Source organism: Palaemon carinicauda, chromosome 26 (genome assembly GCF_036898095.1).
Source record: "Palaemon carinicauda isolate YSFRI2023 chromosome 26, ASM3689809v2, whole genome shotgun sequence".
NCBI lineage: Eukaryota > Metazoa > Arthropoda > Malacostraca > Decapoda > Palaemonidae > Palaemon > Palaemon carinicauda.
Window position 1 is genome coordinate 87,365,810 of NC_090750.1, and position 21,227 is coordinate 87,387,036.

At 37.8% G+C, this 21,227-nt stretch overlaps 1 protein-coding gene across 3 annotated transcripts in view; it reads right to left on the bottom strand.

Annotated features, from left to right (window-relative positions):
* Positions 1–2,560: 2,560 nt before the first annotated feature.
* The window catches only part of Epp (Ecdysteroid phosphate phosphatase), a 106,276-nt gene continuing 87,609 nt past the window's right edge, over positions 2,561–21,227 (bottom strand). For all 3 annotated transcript variants that reach the window (XM_068349923.1, XM_068349921.1, XM_068349918.1), the window contains one exon: positions 2,561–4,473. In XM_068349923.1, the coding sequence (XP_068206024.1) occupies positions 4,345–4,473 (129 nt within the window). In that variant the 3' untranslated portion in view covers positions 2,561–4,344. The remainder of the gene's footprint in view (positions 4,474–21,227) is intronic.

A 21,227-nucleotide genomic window follows, 5' to 3' on the forward strand; every position in this document is an offset into this window, starting at 1 on the left:
ATGGCTAAAAACGAACAAGTATGAACCGAGTATGTGTGAGGCATTAGGTTTAGAAGATAAGCAATTGGTGTTAGTAGAGTATGGAAGGAAAAAGAAGTCTGAGAATTTTACTGGGGATAAAAGACGGGAAAATTTTGTAGTTGTAGGCGGGAATCAGAATAAGCAAGACAAGGGTGTAAATGTACAGGTGAGTATGGAAGATAAATGTATTAATACAGATGAAACTTGGATGAGTATGAATGATACTTATAGTGTGTGGGGTTTTTCGTTAGATGAGGCAAGAGAACGTATGACGGACACGAGAATGAAAGATAGGAGAATGATAAGCAGTATGAATGATTCTTTTGTTAAAGTAGAAAATGGTTTAGATGTAATGGATGAATTGTTGACAGAAATTAGTGGGATTTTCGGGCCAGATGAAACTGAGGTAGATGAAATAGTGAATGATATCTTAGACGAGCAGAGCATAGACGGGAATCGTAATAGTACGTTGAATGAAAACGACATGGAAGAAGTGAATGAGAGAGTGCAGGTATATGAAGGCCCAGTTACTCGAAGCAGAGGCCCTGTTCCTGATTGCGACTGGGTAATGAGAAAATAGGTAAGTGTTGTGTGAGGATTTGGCAAAGTAAGGGGGGAGGAATGTGGAGGATTAATTTTATTTTAATTTATTTTTTTTGTTTGCCAAATCAAGAGAGAGAGAGAGAGAGAGTGTGAGTGTGTTTAAGTTTGTCAGAGAGAGAGAGAGAGAGAGAGAGAGAGAGAGAGAGAGAGAGAGAGAGAGAGAGAGAGAGAGAGAGAGAGAGTTTACAGTATTGGCTTTAGTTTTGTCACAGAGAGAGAGAGAGAGAGAGAGAGAGAGAGAGAGAGAGAGAGAGAGAGAGAGAGAGAGAGAGAGAGAGTTGTTTTAGTATTGTTAAATAGAGACATTTTATTTGCTTTAGCTTTGTCATTAGAGAGAGAGAGAGAGAGAGAGAGAGAGAGAGAGAGAGAGAGAGAGAGTGTGTGTGTGTGTGTGAGCGAGTGTTTATTTACTTAAGTTTGTCAAACCGCAAGAAAGAAAGAAAGAGTGTTTATTTGCTTTAGTTTCGTCAGAGAGAGAGAGAGAATTTCATTTGCTTTCGTTTTGTTAGATCGCGCGTGCGCAAGAGAGTATGTGTGTATGTGCGTTTGTGTGTGCGTGTTTTGTGTGTCCGCGGTGCGCGCTGAAGAAAAAAGGGTAATTAGCGAATGATTGTTTGAAGTTGGAAAGATTGTTGGTATAATTGAGGTTGTTTGTTTACTTTTTTAGCTAGGATAGGGTGGTGATGAATGTCTTGGGCGAAAGCATTGGATATCGAACGATAGAAGGAGTCGGTTCTGTATTTTTTTGTTCTTCGAAAGCCGGCTGTTTAGTGTTTTTATGTTCTGAGCCGCGATTCCTCCTTTGGAGAGTTATATTTGAATGCCGATCTTTAGTTGACGACCTGGCCTGTATTAGATTGTTTTAAGACTGCTCTTGGATTACGCAACCGTTGATGACCTGGACTACGATTAGGATTACGATTTGATTGCACTGAACGATTTCCTTGATTTTGATGCCATAATGACCCAGCCCGTTTGAAGGATTTTCCGTTTGGATTACTGTTTATAAAGATTGTGTATAATGACGATGATGATGATGATGATGATACTGACACCTGTGACTCAAGGAGTTGAGGCCGTTATGGCAAATTAAGAACTCTTCGGTTACCATAAACTGTAGTGGTAGTTTGCCGTGAAAGGACAGTTCGGCTTGTGTGTGGCGACAGTGTTGGTGTCGTAATATATATAAACACATATTTTGAGCTGGTGTGCGGTTTAGTATTAAGTTTGTTAGGGTTTTTTTTATTTGAATGGTGATACGGTTTTTTTGGTATATTTATGAATTTAATGATTTGTTTTACGTGTAATTATTTTGGTTGTTGGTGGTTTATATGTTAAGCTTATTTTGAATGCAGAATTTTTTTTGCTTTTGGTTGCGGTGAATATAATTTTAAGGCTATGTTTTGTTTTCATTTTCCTTCTGTCCAAGAGTCCAGTTTGAAGTAGAGTCAGGGGAAAGTTTGTATTGTGGGATATTGAGAAAGTAGAGTGATCAAGGGTGTGGGGGTTGTGTTTTGTATACATCCCGCTACAACACTCGTCCCTTAAAGCGTCCAAGAACAAATGCAAGTCTAGAGATAAGAAGTCGAGAGGGACTCCTCTAATGAGGTTGTTCTTGTCGATCAACCAAGTCAGATCATTCAGTCTCTAGTCTAGGGCATTGCCTCTGCCATTCATGAGTGACCTTTAAACCTTTTGACCTTTACTGTATATTTCTGTATCTGCTTTACAGTTTCTAAGCAATCGCACTGGGGCCTAGAACAAAACACCCACAATAGCTGTCTAATTACTGTATATGTATATGTATATGTATATGTATATGTATATGTATATGTATATGTATATGTATATATATATATATATATATATATATATATATATATATATATATATATATATATATATATATATATATATATATATATATAACTGCAAATGTACATAAATATAAAGCATTTTATAAAATAATCTAAAAATACTAAATATTTGTTATAATTTCCTAAAAGAAGATTTTCTGTTAGCATAGGGCATAAGAATTCCCCTAAAGTTAACTCTCATCAAGAACCTAACCAAGTATACCTTGATTTTTTTTCTGTAATGAATTACAGTAGCCTAAACTCATTTTTTTTTTAATGAGGCACATTTGCACTGACTCGCAGGGGTTCTCTATTAACTCGGAAAAGTTTCCTGTTATCTGATTGGTTAGAATTATCTCGTCCAACCAATCAGCAATCAGGAAACTTTTCTGATCTATAAGGGCAAACCTACGAGTTGGTGTAAATCTGCTTCACTAAAAAGAATTGACTATAGTGGTCTGGATAAATTAATCTTCAAGAGTAATATGAATAAACCAGTATAATAATGATGACTTAAAGTCTAAAACAGAACCATGAGATTAGACAGAGGGCCCATCATGTTGGTGAAGGTTTCATCCATTTGTGTATCTAATGTTTAATTCCAATTCATCCAAAGATTAGCCAGTTTGTCTGTCCATTCAAACAAAGAATTTTGGCTCTAATAAACATAAAAGAACCTATAATTTTTATGAACACACTCAGATTTTCCTATAAAAATATTGCAGAAAATTCCACAAAAATAATGGAGATTACACAATACATGTAGACATGTAATACAACATTTCTTTGGAGAGTAGAATAAATAATTAATGATAAAAAATAATTACCTAGGTACTTTTCCTAACTTGTCAGAGTGTTAGAAATTCACAAATCTTTGGTTGCTCTTTTCATTTGATAACCCATAAATGCTCATAAAAACATTTAAAGTATATTGGCATTACCTTATATCTCGTAACAATGAATATGCAATTTTAGTCAATGAGTAAACTTTAAACAAATAACTACACCATGTTTTTTAGCTTTTAAGCTCATTTCTTAAGGTTATGCTGTTCACAGCAAAATAATTAGGTGGTTCAAAAATGACTAATATACATAACAGATTAGTTATGTAAGATAAAAAAAATAGCAAATAAAAAATAAATAAACTAATAAGACACTATATGGTAACTTAAATCCTTGATAGATTTGCAGACTCACTCATAAACATACAGATATACAAGAAAAATACTATCAACATACTTACAATAGAATAAACCTTATTTACAGTAAACACTGTATGTGAACTGTAGCTAGCTATCACACCATAATACTTTACCATAACAATATAAGGCTACCAACATTGTTACACTTCTATGAACACCAGCAAACACTTAACAATTTACATTCTTATTTATCATTCTCCCTAAAATCAAATTAGCTGTAAAAATTTTATCACAAAAATTTATCATCTCTAAAACAAAAGATAAACTTTGACAAAAATCCTATACACCACAAGATAAGTAGTATATAAACATGACATGACATTTTACCTCAAAATCTGCTAATAAAGGCTTTTGAAGCATAGTATGATTTGTTGAAACATAAGGCATAAATAATATAATCATTAAATTTACACCAATAAGTACCACAAACACCAATTATACATCTCTAAAAGTATGTAAAATAAAGTATTGTATAACACTTCAATCTGGAATTGATACCCTTCACAACGTTGAAAAGAAATTATAGTTTCGGCTGTTATCACTGAAATAAATATTAAGGGCCTACCTGGACAAGATGTTAATGGCACACAAAACAGTGTTAAACTCACTCTTACAGGATCACAATACATATCGCATACTTGGAAGATACGGACGGAAAACAGCTATGGTACGAGAATCTTCCAGTCATATCTCATATTTGCTGAGTGAGTGACAGGTGGAAAAGGTGGCTCTATCAATGTCCAACTGCCCGAATTTTCTTGACTAGCAAATGCAAAGGAGCAATAAGGAACCTGCATAAGAAAAGCATAGTCAAAAACCTATATTTAGATACTATGTGGCAATATAAATTAAGCATACTGTAGCAAGGCTAATAATATGCTGTACAATGTACATACATACATATACCAAGGTACTTCCCCCAATTTTGGGGGGTAGCCGACATAAAAAAATGAAACAAAAAAGAGGACCTCTCCTCTCTACGTTCCTACCAGCCTGGCAGTAAAATGTATAATAACAAAATATAAAAGGAATTATAAAACTAAATAAAATTAAAGGGATTTATAAAATGTTATTTTAATTGAATTTTTAACAGCAACCAAACCTACATTAAAAGGAAATTAAATTTAGAATTTTGTTTATTGTTTCTTCAAATGAGGTAAGAATACAGAAAAGGTGCTCTTAACATTTAGTTAAGTATAAAGTCACTATCTTAATTTCATAAAGTTAAACCATAGACAAAAAATGGATGAAAATAACTTCTAAATAATTCTTGTACTAAAAAATGTATATAGGTATAAACATATTACTTTACTTATGTTATACATGTAAGTGCAGTAGTAGAGCAAGGTGTAAATAAAATGGTAACCCTTACATAAAGAAGGTTCTTAGTTCACTAAATTAGAAATTTTCTTGCTGTCTAGGCAATATCTAACCAATTTAGAATAAAAATTATTATGTTATGGATAAGAAGAGAATAATTCAAGTAAAATATTTATATATCTACTTAACAAATGGTAAAGAAGACAACCTTGCTTACCCCATACAAAAATGGGAAAAAGCATGTGAATAGAAGAAGAAGAATGTCTTTAGAAAACCTTTTTTCCTGTAAGAGGTCAGTCTGTTCCCAAACACTATGGCCAAGGAATGATCTTGGGAAACAAAAAATATCAACAAAACAGCACATCACCCAAAATATAAGCCCCTGGCCTTACTGGTTTTTTTGTAGCACTTTGCATATCTAATAAAGGAAATATCTGCAAAAATATGTTTTGTTGAGAGGATTTACCGGTAGGTAAAAACTCAAGATGGGCTAAACGAACTTGCAAATGAAAAGTAAATAAACTAATAATACCAAAACTTTCATCCTAATCATCTCATATCTCATTAACTATGAAATTATCTTGTTAGAACTCTGCAATGAATAGATACTAAGATTGGTCAATTAAGTTGAATCAGTTTGGCATATCAAAATAAAACATACAATTATTAGTGACTAACCTTTTTTTCTGATTTGTCGGTGACAAGCAAAAGGAACTAGCATGGTCTGCACAGAGTATATAAAACTACCAAAGACCTTTGTGAATTACCCTTTAAAGACTCGGGACTTTGATTATTACATAGTATTTCATGAGAAAGCCCTGTATAATGAATAAAACAAGTATGAAAAATATACAAGAGTTTCTCAAATCTATTGCTAAAACAGTAGACATATCTGTTTAAATTTCACTCCGCAAAAAAATAAATGAAGACCAATACATATGAACCATCATCCAAGGACCAGAAGTAGAGAATTCAACTGTAAGGGCAGGGAAACAAGCAGGGAATTAAGCATAACAGGGAACCACATTTGGCATATTCCCTACCCTTACCTGTTCTATGGTGCTTTGTGATATGTCAATATAGAACCCCTCATACCACTTATGCAAGAACAGGAGCTGTAACACTAGGCTCAGGTTCCCCTTAACAAACCATGAGGCTATCGGCCAGTCTGCAAATCTGGCCTCTCAGGGAATAGACACTCTTCTCATGACACGGCAGGAACTCAGAAGGTGAGCAAGACACTTCGTCAGGGGTTCCTTATGTTCAAACAGGAATAATAAAGGTGGGTGCAACGACCGCCCTCACCCAGCCTGTGGAACCACTTTACCTAACATCAAGATAACAGTCACAGGATGATATGTGTACTACAATAGCACTAGCCAAGTTGTTATAAAGAGAAGTTCATAGTTTTCCTAATCGGAAGAACGTAAACAAACTCCTCAGGGGAGCTGCATACAGTTATGCCCCTCACAAAAGTACACAATACATGGAGATTAGGTTTGTATTCCTGTGGGAACAAAATTCACCTTACAACATTCTTACCTTTCTGTCCACTTATACTGACAGTACAAGCAAGTGAACTTACAAAAGAGTAACACTTATCACATCAAAATTAAGAAAAAACCCAACAGTCAAAATTGAGCAGCAACAATGCACATGTACTAGTTGTGCCCAAACACAACAGTGATGTGATACAGACAAAAGTGATGTGATAGTCAGCCAGGTAGGTGATTACCCTCACCTACTTGTCATTAACTACTGCACCTTCTTTGTTAATGATTCAATGGCCATTGCAGCTCAGCTGAAGACGTTCAAATTAAAGGACAAAAGGTTTATATCTATATTGGAATAAATATATACTTAACATATTTCTTCTGACACAAACGAAACAAATGCAAAAAGAAATGTGGTAACTGAATAGTATGACACGGTGCACATATTTTATCTTCACACTAGGTCCTATTATCACTGCCTGGAATGACAGGTTTTCATACAGATAAACAAAAAAATGTATATTACGAGAGTCAAATTTGTTCCCTCTTTAATAAAATAACACATAAGATAAAATTTATGAGTAATAATAGACTCAAAATATACATTGTACAGTATAGGCGCTACTGTACAACAAAATGTTATTTTCATTAGTAAAATAAATTTTTGAATATACTTACCCGATGATCATGTAGCTGTCAACTCTGTTGCCCGACAGAAATCTACGGTCGGGATACGCCAGCGATCGCTATACAGGTGGGGGTGTACACAACAGCGCCATCTGTGAGCAGGTACTCAAGTACAGTGATACCTCGGTAGTCGAACGACTCTATACTCGAACAATTCGGAGTTCGACCAAAATTTTCGAGAAATTTTTGCTGCGGTGCTCGACCAAAAATTCGGTACTCGACCAGCCGAACACGTGACGACCGCATGGGCTTTGTGATGATCGCGCCATCTCGGCCACTCTCGCTTGTTCGGGAAGCATCAGTTCTCTCGAGAGCGTCACTCAGACAACGCGCGATCAGCATTCGTTGTGATTTAGTGATTTTCAGTGCTTTTAATTGCTTTTTTAGCTTTCATAATGAGTCCCAAGAAAGTAATGAGTGTTAAGGGGAAGGAGAAGAGGAAAACAGTGCGAACAACGATCGAGTTGAAGAAGGAAATTATAGCGAAATATGAGAATGGTGTACGAGTGTCCGATTTAGCGGTAGAATACGGAATGGCGAAGTCGACCATTTCTACGTTTTTAAAGCATAAAGAAATGATTAAGAAGGCGAATGTTGCAACGGGAGTTACGGCGGTAACTAAGCAAAGGCCACAAGTGATTGAGGAGATGGAAAAGTTGCTTTTAATATTTATTAAAGAAAAACAGTTGGCCGGGGAAAGTGTTAGTGAAGCGTTCATTTGTGAAAAAGCGTTGCATATCTATGAAGAATTAGTGAAGAAAAGTCCGAGTACCAGTGAAAGTGATTCATTTACATTTAAAGCGAGCAGGGGTTGGTTTGAAAAGTTTCGTAATAGAACAGGTATTCATCGTGTTACTAGGCATGGGGAGGCAGCTAGTTCGGATCAAATTGCAGCCGATAAATACGTGGGGGAATTCGATCGGTACATAAATGAACAAAATTTGATCGCACAACAAGTCTTTAATTGTGATGAGACTGGGTTATTTTGGAAGAAAATGCCAGCCAATACGTACATTACCAAGGACGAGACGAAGATGCCAGGTCACAAGCCAATGAAAGATAGGCTAACATTGTTGCTGTGTGCAAATGCAAGTGGCGATTGCAAGATCAAACCCTTGTTAGTGTACCACTCGGACAACCCCCGGGTGTTCAAACGAAATAATATTTGTAAAAGTGCACTACCAGTTATGTGGCGCTCGAACACTAAATCTTGGGTCACAAGACAATTCTTTACTGAGTGGATAAACGAAGTGTTTGCCCCCCAGGTTAAGGCTTACCTCATTGAAAAGAGCTTGCCAATGAAATGTCTTCTGGTTATGGACAATGCTCCTGCACATCCTCCAGGTCTCGAGGATGACTTGAAAGAAGAATACAGCTTTATCAAAATCAAATTCTTGCCCCCCAATACTACTCCCATACTCCAGCCCATGGACCAACAGGTCATTTCAAACTTCAAAAAACTCTATACCAAGGCCCTTTTCAGAAAGTGTTTTGAAGTGACCAGTGACACGAAGTTGACCCTAAAGGAATTCTGGAAGGAACACTTCAGCATCCTCAACTCTGTTAACATGATTGACCAAGCTTGGCGAGGTGTGACCTATAGGACATTGAACTCTGCCTGGCGTAAGCTGTGGCCATCATGTGTCACAGAGAGGGAGTTTGAAGGTTTCCAACCAGAGGCGGGTCCAAGCACTGCTACCCCTGTAATTTCTGATGACACTGATGTCGTTGAGGAAATTGTTGTCATGGGCAGGAGTTTGGGGCTTGAGGTCGACAAGGATGATATTGATGAGCTTGTAGAAAGCCATTCTACCGAGTTGACTGTGGAGGAATTGTTGCACCTGCAACAACAACAGCAGCAGGATCTGATTGTGGAGCAGGAATCTTCAGAAGAGGATGAGGTAAGGGAGGATGTTCCAAGTTCTCTCATCAATGAAATTTGTTCCAAGTGGGCAGATGTGCAGGCTTTTGCTGAAAAATACCACCCAGAAATTGCAGTAGCAAACCGGGCAGTGCATATGTTTAATGATAGTGTCATGTATCATTTTCGAAGAATACTGCAGAGGAGGAAGAAACAATTAACAATAGACCAGTTTTTCACAAAAGAAAAGAAAGCTGCTACATCAAAGCCTGTTTCTCCTCCAAAGAAGAGACAAAGAAGAGAAGAAACCCCTGAAATAGATCTGCCCACCCTTTCATTGGAGAGAGAAACAACTCCTGAAGGAGAACTACCCCGCCACATCATGGAAGGGGACTCTCCTTCCAAGCAGTAACCTCCCCCTTCCATCCTCTCCACATCCATCCCTGTATGCCATCGAACCGCTGCTCAAAGGTATGTTCACTACAGTACAGAAAATGGTTTAAAATTGTTTTATTTTAGTACAGTAAATGGTTTAAAATTGTTTTATAGGATTTTCTGACCAATTTCATACACATTTAGATAATTATTGTTGTTTAGGTACACGTTTTATTAATATTTTGGGCCTGTTCGAGTGCTTGGGAACGGAATAGAATATATACCATTATTTCTTATGGGGAAAAAAAATTCGGTACTCGAACAAATCGGAGGTCGAACACGGATCTCGAACGGATTATGGTCGAGTACCGAGGTATCACTGTACTTCTTGTCAACAAGAACTCAATTTTCTCCTCGGTCCACTGGTTCTCTATGGGGAGGAAGGGCGGGTCCTTAAATTCATGATCATCGGGTAAGTATATTCAAAAATTTATTTTACTAATGAAAATAACATTTTTCAATATTAATCTTACCCGATGATCATGTAGCTGATTCACACCCAGGGTGGTGGGTGGAGACCAGCATACATGTTAACAAAGAAGCTAAGTATCCCGTATCTTATTTTAGCCGTTATTCAAAATAACAAACATAAAATAAATAAGTACCTGGTAAGGAAGTCGACTTGAACCATTACTCTGCCTTTTTAAGTACGTCTTCCTTACTGAGCCTAGCGATCCTCTTAGGATGCTGAGCGACTCCTAGGTGCTGAAGTATTAAGGGCTGCAACCCATACTAAAGGACCTCATCACAACCTCTAATCTAGGCGCTTCTCAAGAAAGAATTTGACCACCCGCCAAATCAACCAGGATGCGGAAGGCTTCTTAGCCTTCCGGACAACCCAGAAATATTTCAAGAGAAAGATTAAAAAGGTTCTGGAATTAGGGAATTGTAGTGGTGGAGCCCCCACCACTACTGCACTCGTTGCTACGAATGGTCCCAGAGTGTAGCAGTTCTCGTAAAGAGACTGGACATTCTTAAGATAAAAGACGCGAACACTGATTAGCTTTTCCAAAAGGTTGCGTCGAAAATATTTTGCAGAGATCTATTTTATTAAAAGGTCACGGAAGTTGTGATAGCTCTAACTTCGTGTGTCCTTACCTTCAGCCAAGCTTGGTCTTCCTCATTCAGAAGGGAATGAGCTTCTCGTATTAACAGTCTGAAAATAATAGGATAAAGAATTCTCTGACATAGGCAAAGATGAATTCTTAACTGAACACCCTAAAGCTTCAGACGGGCCTCATAAAGGTTTTTTTTTTTTTTTTTTTTTTTTTAAAGAACTTAAGAGCTCTACAGGACATAATACTCTTTCTAGTTCCTTTCCAACCATATCGATAAGTTTGGAATAACGAACGATATTGGTCAAGGCCGAGAAGGCAGCTCGTGTTTGGCTAGAAAACCAAGATGTAGAACATGTAGCCGTTTCGGATGAAAATCCGATGTTCTTGCTGAAGGCATGAATCTCACTGACTCTTTTAGCTGGTAAAGCATATTAGGAAAAGAGTCTTAAAGGTGAGATCTTTCAGGGAGGCTGATTGAAGTGGTTCGAACCTGTCTAACATAAGGAATCTTAGAACCACGTCTAAATTCCAACCAGGTGTAACCAAACGACGCTCCTTCGTGGTCTCAAAAGACTTAAGGAGGTCCTGTAGATCTTTATTGTTAAAAAGATCTAAGCCTCTGTGACGGAAGACTGATGCCAACAAGCTTCTGTAACCCTTGAAAGTGGGAGCTGAAAGAGATCGCTCTTTTCTCAGATCTAAGAGGAAGTCAGCTATTTGAGTTACAGAGGTACTGGTCGAGGATACGGATACTGACTTGCACCAGTTTAGGAAGATTCCCCACTTCGATTGGTAGACTCTAAGGGTGGATGTTCTCCTTGCTCTAACAATCGCTCTGGTTGCCTCCTTCGAAAAACCTCTAGTTCTCGAGAGTCTTTCGATACTCTGAAGGCAGTGAGACGAAGAGCGTGGAGGCCTTGGAGTACCTTCTTACGCGTGGCAGACGTAGCAGGTCCACCCTTAGGGGAAGAGTTCTGGGAACGTCTACTAGCCATCGAAGTACCTCGGTAAGTTATTCTCTCGCGGGCCAGAGGGAAGCAACTAGTGTCAACTTTGTCCCAACGTGAGAGGCGAACTTCTGCAGTACCTTGTTGACAAACTAGAACGGAGGGAATGCATATAGATCTAGATGAGACTAATCTAGTAGAAAGGCATCTAAAAGAACCACTGCTGGGTCTGTTGAGAGCCTCTTGGACATCGAGGTTGCGAAGAGATCCATGGTTGGATGGCCCCAAGTGACCCAAAGTCTCTTGCATACATCTCTGTGGAGGGTCCAATATGTTGGAATTATTGTCCCTTCCTACTGAGACAAACTGCTAAGACATTCGAGTTGCCTTGGAAGAAATTGTTACTAGTGAAAAGTCAAGACCTGTTGAACAGGAGAGGAGGTCACTAGCGAACTCGCACCATGTCAGAGAGTAGGTCCCTCCTTGCTAGGAGATGAACATCAAAGCAGGGAGTTGTCCGTGTTGACCTCCATTACTTTGTCTTGAAGGAGAGACCTGAAGCTTTTCCAGGTCAGACTTACTGCCAGAAGCTTCTTGCAGTTAAAATGCATTGTCCTTTGACGCGAGTTCCATAATCCCGAGCATTCCCTACCGCCTAAGGTCGCACCCCAGCCTACGTCCGATGCGTCTGAGAAGAGAACGTGGTTGGGAGTCTGAACAGTCAGGGGAAGACCCTATAAAAGGTTGATAAGTCCTTTCCTCAGGTTAGACCAGACTTATCTTCCGGAAACCGGGATCGAGACCGCTTGTAGCGTCTTGTCCTTTTCCAGTGAAGAGCTAGATGAAACCGAAGAGGACGGAGGTGTAGTCTTCCAAGTGACACCAAATGCACCACGGATGACAGTGTCCTAACCAGACTCATCCACAGCCTGACAGGGCCGTATTCCTTCTTCAGCATCTTCTGGATGGATAGCAGGGCTGGGGATTGATCTTCTCGTTCAGCCATGTCCTCATCAGAGGGTTCCTCATCCGAAACTGATGAGGAAACGGCAACGGAGTGGGCAACGTCTGACTCGCTGAATCCGGTCGCACTGGTGGATGCGTGACGGAGCCGGACACAAGATCATGGTACTGCTGCACAGTCTGTGAACTGTCAACCATGGGGAAGCGAGGAAGTACAGCAACAACCCGAAACTGACTAGACTGTCTGGGTAGTACAGACAACTCCTTATCGGGTTGCTGAGGTTGCCGCACTGCGTCACAACAAGTCACCTCTGCTGGTTGTTGAACGTCTTCCCAGTGACACACTGACTCCGTAAAAAATCCTCTATCAAGGACTAAGCTTGGACTGCATGTCTTGCAACAAAGCCCAAGGTCTATGGGAGCAGGTGTGGCAACAGACGGGGTTAGCGACTGAAGCGGAACCATTTACCCTCCCTGGAAGCATGTTATGCTTAAATAAAAGTCCATAGGAGGCTAAGCAGCTTAAGGCTCCTCTCCAAATGACAGAGTCCTCAAGGGAATATCAGAAGGAGGGAGAACAGCACTTTCTCTCAGTGAGGGTTTCACTGGTGCAAAAGCAGCAGACCAGAAGGCAACGTTATGAAACTGCTTGACAGTCTGTGAACTGTCAAAAACTGAACTGTCAACCACAACAGGAGCGTGAGGACATACAGCACTGGTGTATAAGTAGCAGACCAGAAGGCAACGTCATGTAACTGTATGACAGTTTGTGAGTTGGCAACAACCAAAGTTGTGTGGGGAAGCCTCAACTCCTGACTGACTAGTTTGCTGCTGGCGAGTGGCGGTAACCACAGTGTGTTGCGGAGGCTGACACACCGTGTCAAAACACGGCAGCTTGTGGTAGCTCACGCACGGCAACGGAGTGCTCTGTGTGTGGGAGTCATCATACATCTGGCAGGGTTGACTTGTGCATGGGTGGAGGAGCTCTCACAACAAGAGTGTGAGAGCAGGAAGCCATGCCGGGCGCACAACCGTGGGAGGTGTAGGCCCACGGGTGCATCGTCAACCTTCTCCGCAGTCGGAGTCTGGGAGCTAGCAACAACAAAAGCAGAGTGCTGGAGCGTGGGAGGGGCTGCGGTGGGTTGAGGAGCATGCGGTATGGTATGCGGAGCATGCTGTAAGGTATGCGGCTCATGCTGCATGGTATGCGGAGCATGCTGTAAGGTATGCAGAGCATGCTGCATGGTATGCGGAGCATGCTGTAAGGTATGCAGAGCATGCTGCATGGGCTGCGGAGAATGCCGCATAGTGCTGGAACCCGGCAGCTCTACAGAACCTTCCCACTGCTGATGCGGTAGCTCACGCATGTTAGCAGATGGTGCAGCAAGAACATGCGTCTGGCAGGGTGGACTGCGCATCGGTGGTGGAGCTCTCACAGGTGGAGGGTGGGAGCAGGCAGCCGCAGTATCTGCTGAGCGCACAACCTCGTCGGGTTGTAGGTTAACAGGTGCATTGTCAACCTTCCAGCATGATACTCCTGCATGAAGGAGCAAGCTGAGACTGTATAGTCTGCAGCATGGACCACTAGGGTCTATGAAAGACAACAACAAACGGAGCTACTGTCCGTTGTGACTGAGGGTCTAAAACCGCTGGTGCGGCAACAGACGGAGTTACTGCCTGTTGCGGTACCACCTTGCCTCTCTTGGGAGGTGTGCAGTTGTCGTACTGCAGCAAGTCCGAACTGACCCAGTGGCTACACCTAGGCCGTTGGACTTGCGCGGAAGGGACCGACTTGCACTTAAAAGCTGCAAGATTTGGTCCATGGTTTCTGCGAGAAACCTCTTCCGCAGACGAGGAATAAATGGGCTCTCTCGTCTTTGTGTGGGTGGGGTGATCACGTCGGCAACGTGTGTAGATACACCCGAAACCACGGAGGGAAACGTCTGTTCGTTGATCAAGGCCTGTGGAACCCATAAGTCCTTCGACATTACTTCTCCCCTGGGCTTGGGAGCTTGTAAGAGGTATCGGACTAGGTGAACAACTGGCACGAACAGACGAACCCTCGAACGCAACACTGTAACACTTTGCGCATATCACTTTATCACTTTTGATTTTCTGTTTGCACTTATTTCACTGAACTCGAAACTTTAAGTGGTTTGTACCTGAAACACGCAATCCTATCCTTCATTAAAAGGTAGTAATTGCGAAAACAGTATTACAATGTAACAGAAAAACATAATGAAAGATAAAGAATTCAGTGGCTGGAAAAGAGACTAAACACTAGATCAAATAAACTACGTTTAAAATCTCTCACCGCATAAAGCCTGGGAACAAGAATAAAACTCTAGAAACGTTTTACCTTCTTCCCCTATAGCGACTAGGGAGAAGAGCAAAAAACGAGAACAACGTTTATCCTCCTCTCTCTCCCTCCGTCTCTATCTCTCTCTCTCTCTCTCTTGACTTAGAACCTGAGAGAAGAGCCCAATTATATATATCGTTAAAACATATTATTTGTTAAAGGAAAAAACTGAAAGGTTTCCCAAATAAAAAGTTCCTTTATTAGAATTAAAACCATTTAAGCTAAGAAAGAATGAACGAAACGCTAGAATCGGTTTACTCTTACTGCAACGTGAAACCGTGAAATACTCTCTCTCTATCGTAACGATAGAGCGCAAGTTGAACGTTCTGAACGTCAACAACTGCGGAGACTAAACAAAACGTTAGTTCAACTTTGAAAACAGTACGAGACTATCAAAGAAATTCTTTCAAAAACATTAAAATTAAAATAGCATAAATTCTTAACAGGAAAAACGATATGACGGGCTCAATGTTAATTAACTTCGGTTCCAAGTAAGGACCGCCTACTATTAGGAAAGGTCGCATATAAACAAACATAAAAATTAATTTTTATAAGTTTATAATAAATGGAAGTTAATCGAAGAGGCCTATAAATGGCGGAGAGAAATAAAATAAATCTATAACTTTGTTAAGCAAAATTACCAAAAACCTAAACACACTTCCGTCTAAGGGAAGGGTGGGTATAAAAAGTGAAAGAGAGTCTATACTCTCTTCGACACCAACACTTCCGTCTAAGGGAAGGGTCGGCCATTTAAAAGTGAAAGAGAGTCCATACTCTCTTCGTCACCATAATTAAATCAAATTAATTCCAAAAGCTTGCTAAGCTAATGATAAAGCTTCCTGAATAGCGAAGGCTAAACTCTAGAGCAAATACATCACCAAATCGTGAACAATAACTCCAGAATCAACAGCGTATCCAAGTAGGTCTATCCGGTGGCACGACAGAGGAAAAATTGAGTTCTTGTTGACAAGAAGTACTTGAGTACCTGCTCACAGATGGCGCTGTTGTGTACACCCCCACCTGTATAGCGATCGCTGGCGTATCCCGACCGTAGATTTCTGTCGGGCAACAGAGTTGACAGCTACATGATCATCGGGTAAGATTAATATTGAAAAATTAAGGATTATAATAAAATACCACTTATAAGCCACTTCAGTGAAATGCTTCCACCAACATGCAAAAAAACAGCACAAGTCAATAATCATCACAAAAATTCAGTGATAACAGCCAGAATAGCAGTTAAATAAGGAAATTCAAAACTAACTTCTGCTATGCTTCCAACAGATGACAATGGGTTAGGCAAAATAAAAACAAATCTCATCTACTATCTATTACTACGATTTTCTTTGGCGTTTCCGCATCAAGTTTATCCACTAGAAAAAGGAGTTGAAGCTTTATAACAGTAAAAGAATTTGGAATTTGAATGAACACAGATTTAATAAAAGTTCAAGGGGCAAAATGGAGACAGTCAGAAGTCTTTCCAAGGCAGGCTATAATATAAATAGCATGATATCCTTATAAGTTAAAATAAGGATCTTGAATGGTGAGCGATTGAACAACCATTACTGAGATCACCTTCTTTAATTTCCAAACTAGTTTGTCTTACGAGTGTTTGAAAATATATGCTTTAAAAGATAAGTATCTGAAATGTATCCCAAACGTCGATTATAAAGAATGCTTCATTCATATATGAAAGGGGCTAATGAACACAAAACACTTATTAAATTCTTGTAATTTCAGCTGATGATTAAAAAGAAAGGTATTTGAAAACATACATGAAAAGTTAAGAAAACTAATCCCGTAATCTTCTAGAATGACATCAACTTTTTCATTAAGAACAACCACCTATCCAAACTGATTTCAATCAAGGGAAATTATTTTATATTTTATATAAAACTGCATAATTCAAATACAGAGAGCTCAAATGAATAGCTAAACACACTGTTCACTGCTAAACACACAAGATTGAGTAATAATGTCCCTCAAATTAAAACAAGTCAAGCAAACCACTGTTTACAACCACTGAAACCACACTTCACAACCACTGAAAAGCTTCTACAACTACCTCTTTGTCACACAGATTGCTAGCACAACCAGCAACTATAAAGGCTGATTATCCAAACTCATAACCAAAATCAACAAGTACTAAAAGGCGAGGTATCACTTGCTATTAAACAAGAACATTAACAAACAACAAAAAACACTCTATAAGCAATGAAGCATTAAAACAATATACATAAACTTAATAATGTGGTATACAGTTACAATCAGAGAATTTGTTTGGAAAAGACTTATAAAATTGAATAGCATAAAATTAAATTGGATTAAAAGCATTTTTTGTTTTGTTTCTTATGAATGATCAGACTGTACAATACTTCTTCAAGGACTTTACTAGTCGAGCCTTTAAATACATGAATGCTACAAGCATAGCTAAGAATGAATTTCTTTTTTCAAATGTGTTAACAAGACTTTTTCAAAACAGGAGAACCTCATAGATTTCAATACAACACCTAATATCTTTCCTCGAAAATACAATTTGCAGTACTAATCTCTCTACTAAAACTAACAAAGACAAAGATTAATCCAAAGAACTATGAAAACCTTACACCATCGACAAGTATAAATGGAATGCTTTCCAGCTTCCTAAAGAAATACACAATAATGGAAATAATATAGTAAGCTAATCCTTTATTCAAATATGCTTTTGATCTTCATTGGAATATTTTAAAAGTTAAAAAGTTAAAAAGTTGCGGGTTTTAGGTCTCCACAGAGACGATTTACATCGTCCTCCTCGGGCGACCATTAGCCAGCAGGGACTATCACTAGTCCCCTCTAACCTCCCCCCCAGGCGCCACGTGGGAGTACCCCCGGTAGAAGGTCTCACGGTATTCACGTCCCTGGCGGGGACCGAACTCGGGACCTCTATAATAGAGATCCGCAACGCTACCAACCTTGCAAAAGTTTAATGTCATATGGAGAAGTCAAATCAAATTCAAACAAACACTTTGAGCTAATAATGGGTAAAAAATATACCCAAATACAAAAACAATAATACCTCTTAACAAAGGGAATTATAGATAGGAATCAACCCGTTGGGGTTAAGTCATTTGTACAGTATATAAAATCTATTTGATATCAAATTTAGTTAAGAATGCCTTAGAGTGACAACAAAAGATCTTGTACCCGAATGTTTCAGTTTCATCACGGTCAAGTGTTCAATTTAAAATATAAACTAGTTGTAATTTCTATCTACTATTTGGGGTTGAACTATTCTTATGCAGAGTATATATACAGTATATATATATATATATATATATATATATATATATATATATATATATATATATATATATATACATATATATATATATATACATATATATATATATATATATATATACACACACATATATATATATATATATATATATATATATATATATATATATATATATATATATGTGTGTGTATATATATATATATATATATATATATATATATATATATATATATACATATATATATATATACATATATATATATATATACACACACATATATATATATATATATATATATATATATATATATGTGTGTGTGTGTATATATATATATATATATATATATATATATATATATATATATATATATATACACACACATACATACTGTATATATATATATATATATATATATATATATATATATAAATATATATATATATATATATATATATATATATATATATATATATATATATACTTAGGACAGACAGTAAGTATGTGTTTCACCAGGAGGTGAGACCAAAATTAAAAGAAGGGTAAGCATGAAATGGAGAGCATTTGGTAAACAAAATGAGATTATGAAAAATAAAATGCCCCTTTCTCTAAAATTTAGAAGTATTTAATGAGATTGAGAGAATGGGACCCTAGAGATTGTAAAAGAAGAAGTGGAAAGAAGAGAAGACGATGGATTGACAAACTAAGAAAGCTTTGCAAGTGTGGACTGGCACAGAAAGATTATAAACAGATGCAAATGGAAGGACATGTCTGAGGCCTTTGTTCTGCAGTGGACTAGTAATGGCTGATGATGATGATGATGATGATGATGATAAAACAAACACACACACACACACACACACACACACATATATATATATATATATATATATATATATATATATATGTACTGTATATATATATATATATATATATATATATATATATATATATATATGTGTGTGTGTGTGTGTGTGTTTATCTTATCATCATATATATATATATATATATATATATATATATATATATATATATATATACAGTATATATATATATATATATATATATATATATATACATATATATATATATATATATATATACATATATATATACTGTATATATATACGTATATATATATATATATATATATATATATATATATATATATATATATATACATCAGACCACTTTTAGATGTCTTGAAAATATACACGGTTTAAATTTTTTAGTAGTTTCTTAGTTTTGAGTATATACTGTATTCAGAATAAATGAGTAACAAATTAACAACAAAATGTACTAAATAGAAAAATACATGAGCATTTCCCCTATTTCTCTTAACTTCCCTCTCTTGATAGTTAATTAGTCAAAATGAAATAACCTAGTTTATTTATAATCCCATTTTCATACTTTAACTATTTCAGATGTATAAAATACTAATGTACAATATTGTTCAAATTTACCAGATTGTTAAAAAAAATATCTTGAAACAATAGCCTACTACAACTAGTACTTCTAAACAGTCACAAAGTTATACATTCTATTAGGATACATGTACTAGGTATCCTTAAGCTTAACTAGCCTCTATGTATTTTGGTAAATAATACATGTAATAGCAACTTTACAGTTAAATGCGCGTAATCTTAAAAGGAGGAATATATGAGAACCATGTTTTTCAAATCTTTGCGCACACTAATACTAATTTCTTTAGACCTATGTCATTGCCAAGAAAGTCATCACTAGGAGATAATCTACCACCATACTAATATCCAAGATTAAACCTGATGTTGATAAAATAAAAAGGTACTTTCTGTAGTGGTCTAAGATTACACAATATCATACTTTATATAATCACTATAATTAACTTAAAAACCATGTTGGCCATTCTATTCTTATCAATTCAATATGTTATTTTTATTAGTAAAATAAATTTTTGAATATACTTACCCGATAATCATGTAGCTGTCAACTCCGTTGCCCGACAGAATTCTACGGGAGGGATACGCCAGCTATCACAATACTAGAAGGGGGTGTACTCACCAGCGCCACCTGTGGCCAGGTACTACAGTACTTCTTGTTGACACCTCCTCAATTTTTCCTCGGTCCACTGGTTCTCTATGGGGAGGAAGGGAGGGTCAATTAAATCATGATTATCGGGTAAGTATATTCAAAAATTTATTTTACTAATAAAAATAACATTTTTCAATATTAAACTTACCCGATAATCATGTAGCTGATTCACACCCAGGGGGGTGGGTGAAAACCAGTGTACAAGATTAAAGGATAGCTAAGTATCCCGTATTTCATATAACAGTTATCTCAAAATAACAATGAAATAATAAGTACCTGGTAAGGAAGTCGACTTGAACCGTTACTCTGCCTCTTTTTTAAGTTCGTCTTCCTTACTGAGCGCAGCGTTCCTCTTAGGAGGCTGAATCAACTCAAAGGTGCTAAAGTATATAGGGCTGCAACCCCTACTAAAGGACCTCTACACAACCTCTAACCCAGGCGCTTCTCAAGAATGAATTGACCACCCGCCAAATCAAAAGGATGCGGAAGGCTTCTTAGCCTACCGTAACAACCATAAAAACAACAATAAAAGCATTCAAGAGAAAGGTTAAAAAAGGTTATGGGATTAAGGGAATGTAGTGGCTGAGCCCTCACCTACTACTGCACTCGCTGCTACGAATGGTCCCAGGGTGTAGCAGTTCTCGTAAAGAGACTGGACATCTTTAAGATAAAATGATGCAAACACTGACTTGCTCCTCCAATAGGTTGCATCCATTATGCTCTGCAGAGAACGGTTTTTATTAAAGGCCATCGAAGTAGCTACGGCTCTCACTTCGTGGGTCCTTACCTTCAGCAAAGCAAGGTCTTCCTCCTTTAAGTGAGAATGGGCTTCTCTAATCAGAAGCCTTATATAATACGAAACCCCGTTTTTGGACATGGGCCTCGAAGGTTTCTTGATGGCACACCATAAGGCTTCTGACTGTCCTCGAATAGGTTTTGACCTATTAAGATAAAATTTCAGAGCTCTGACAGGGCAAAGAACTCTTTCTAGCTCGTTACCTACCATGTTGGAGAGGCTAGGTATTTCAAACGATCTAGGCCAAGGACGTGAAGGAAGTTCATTCTTAGCTAAGA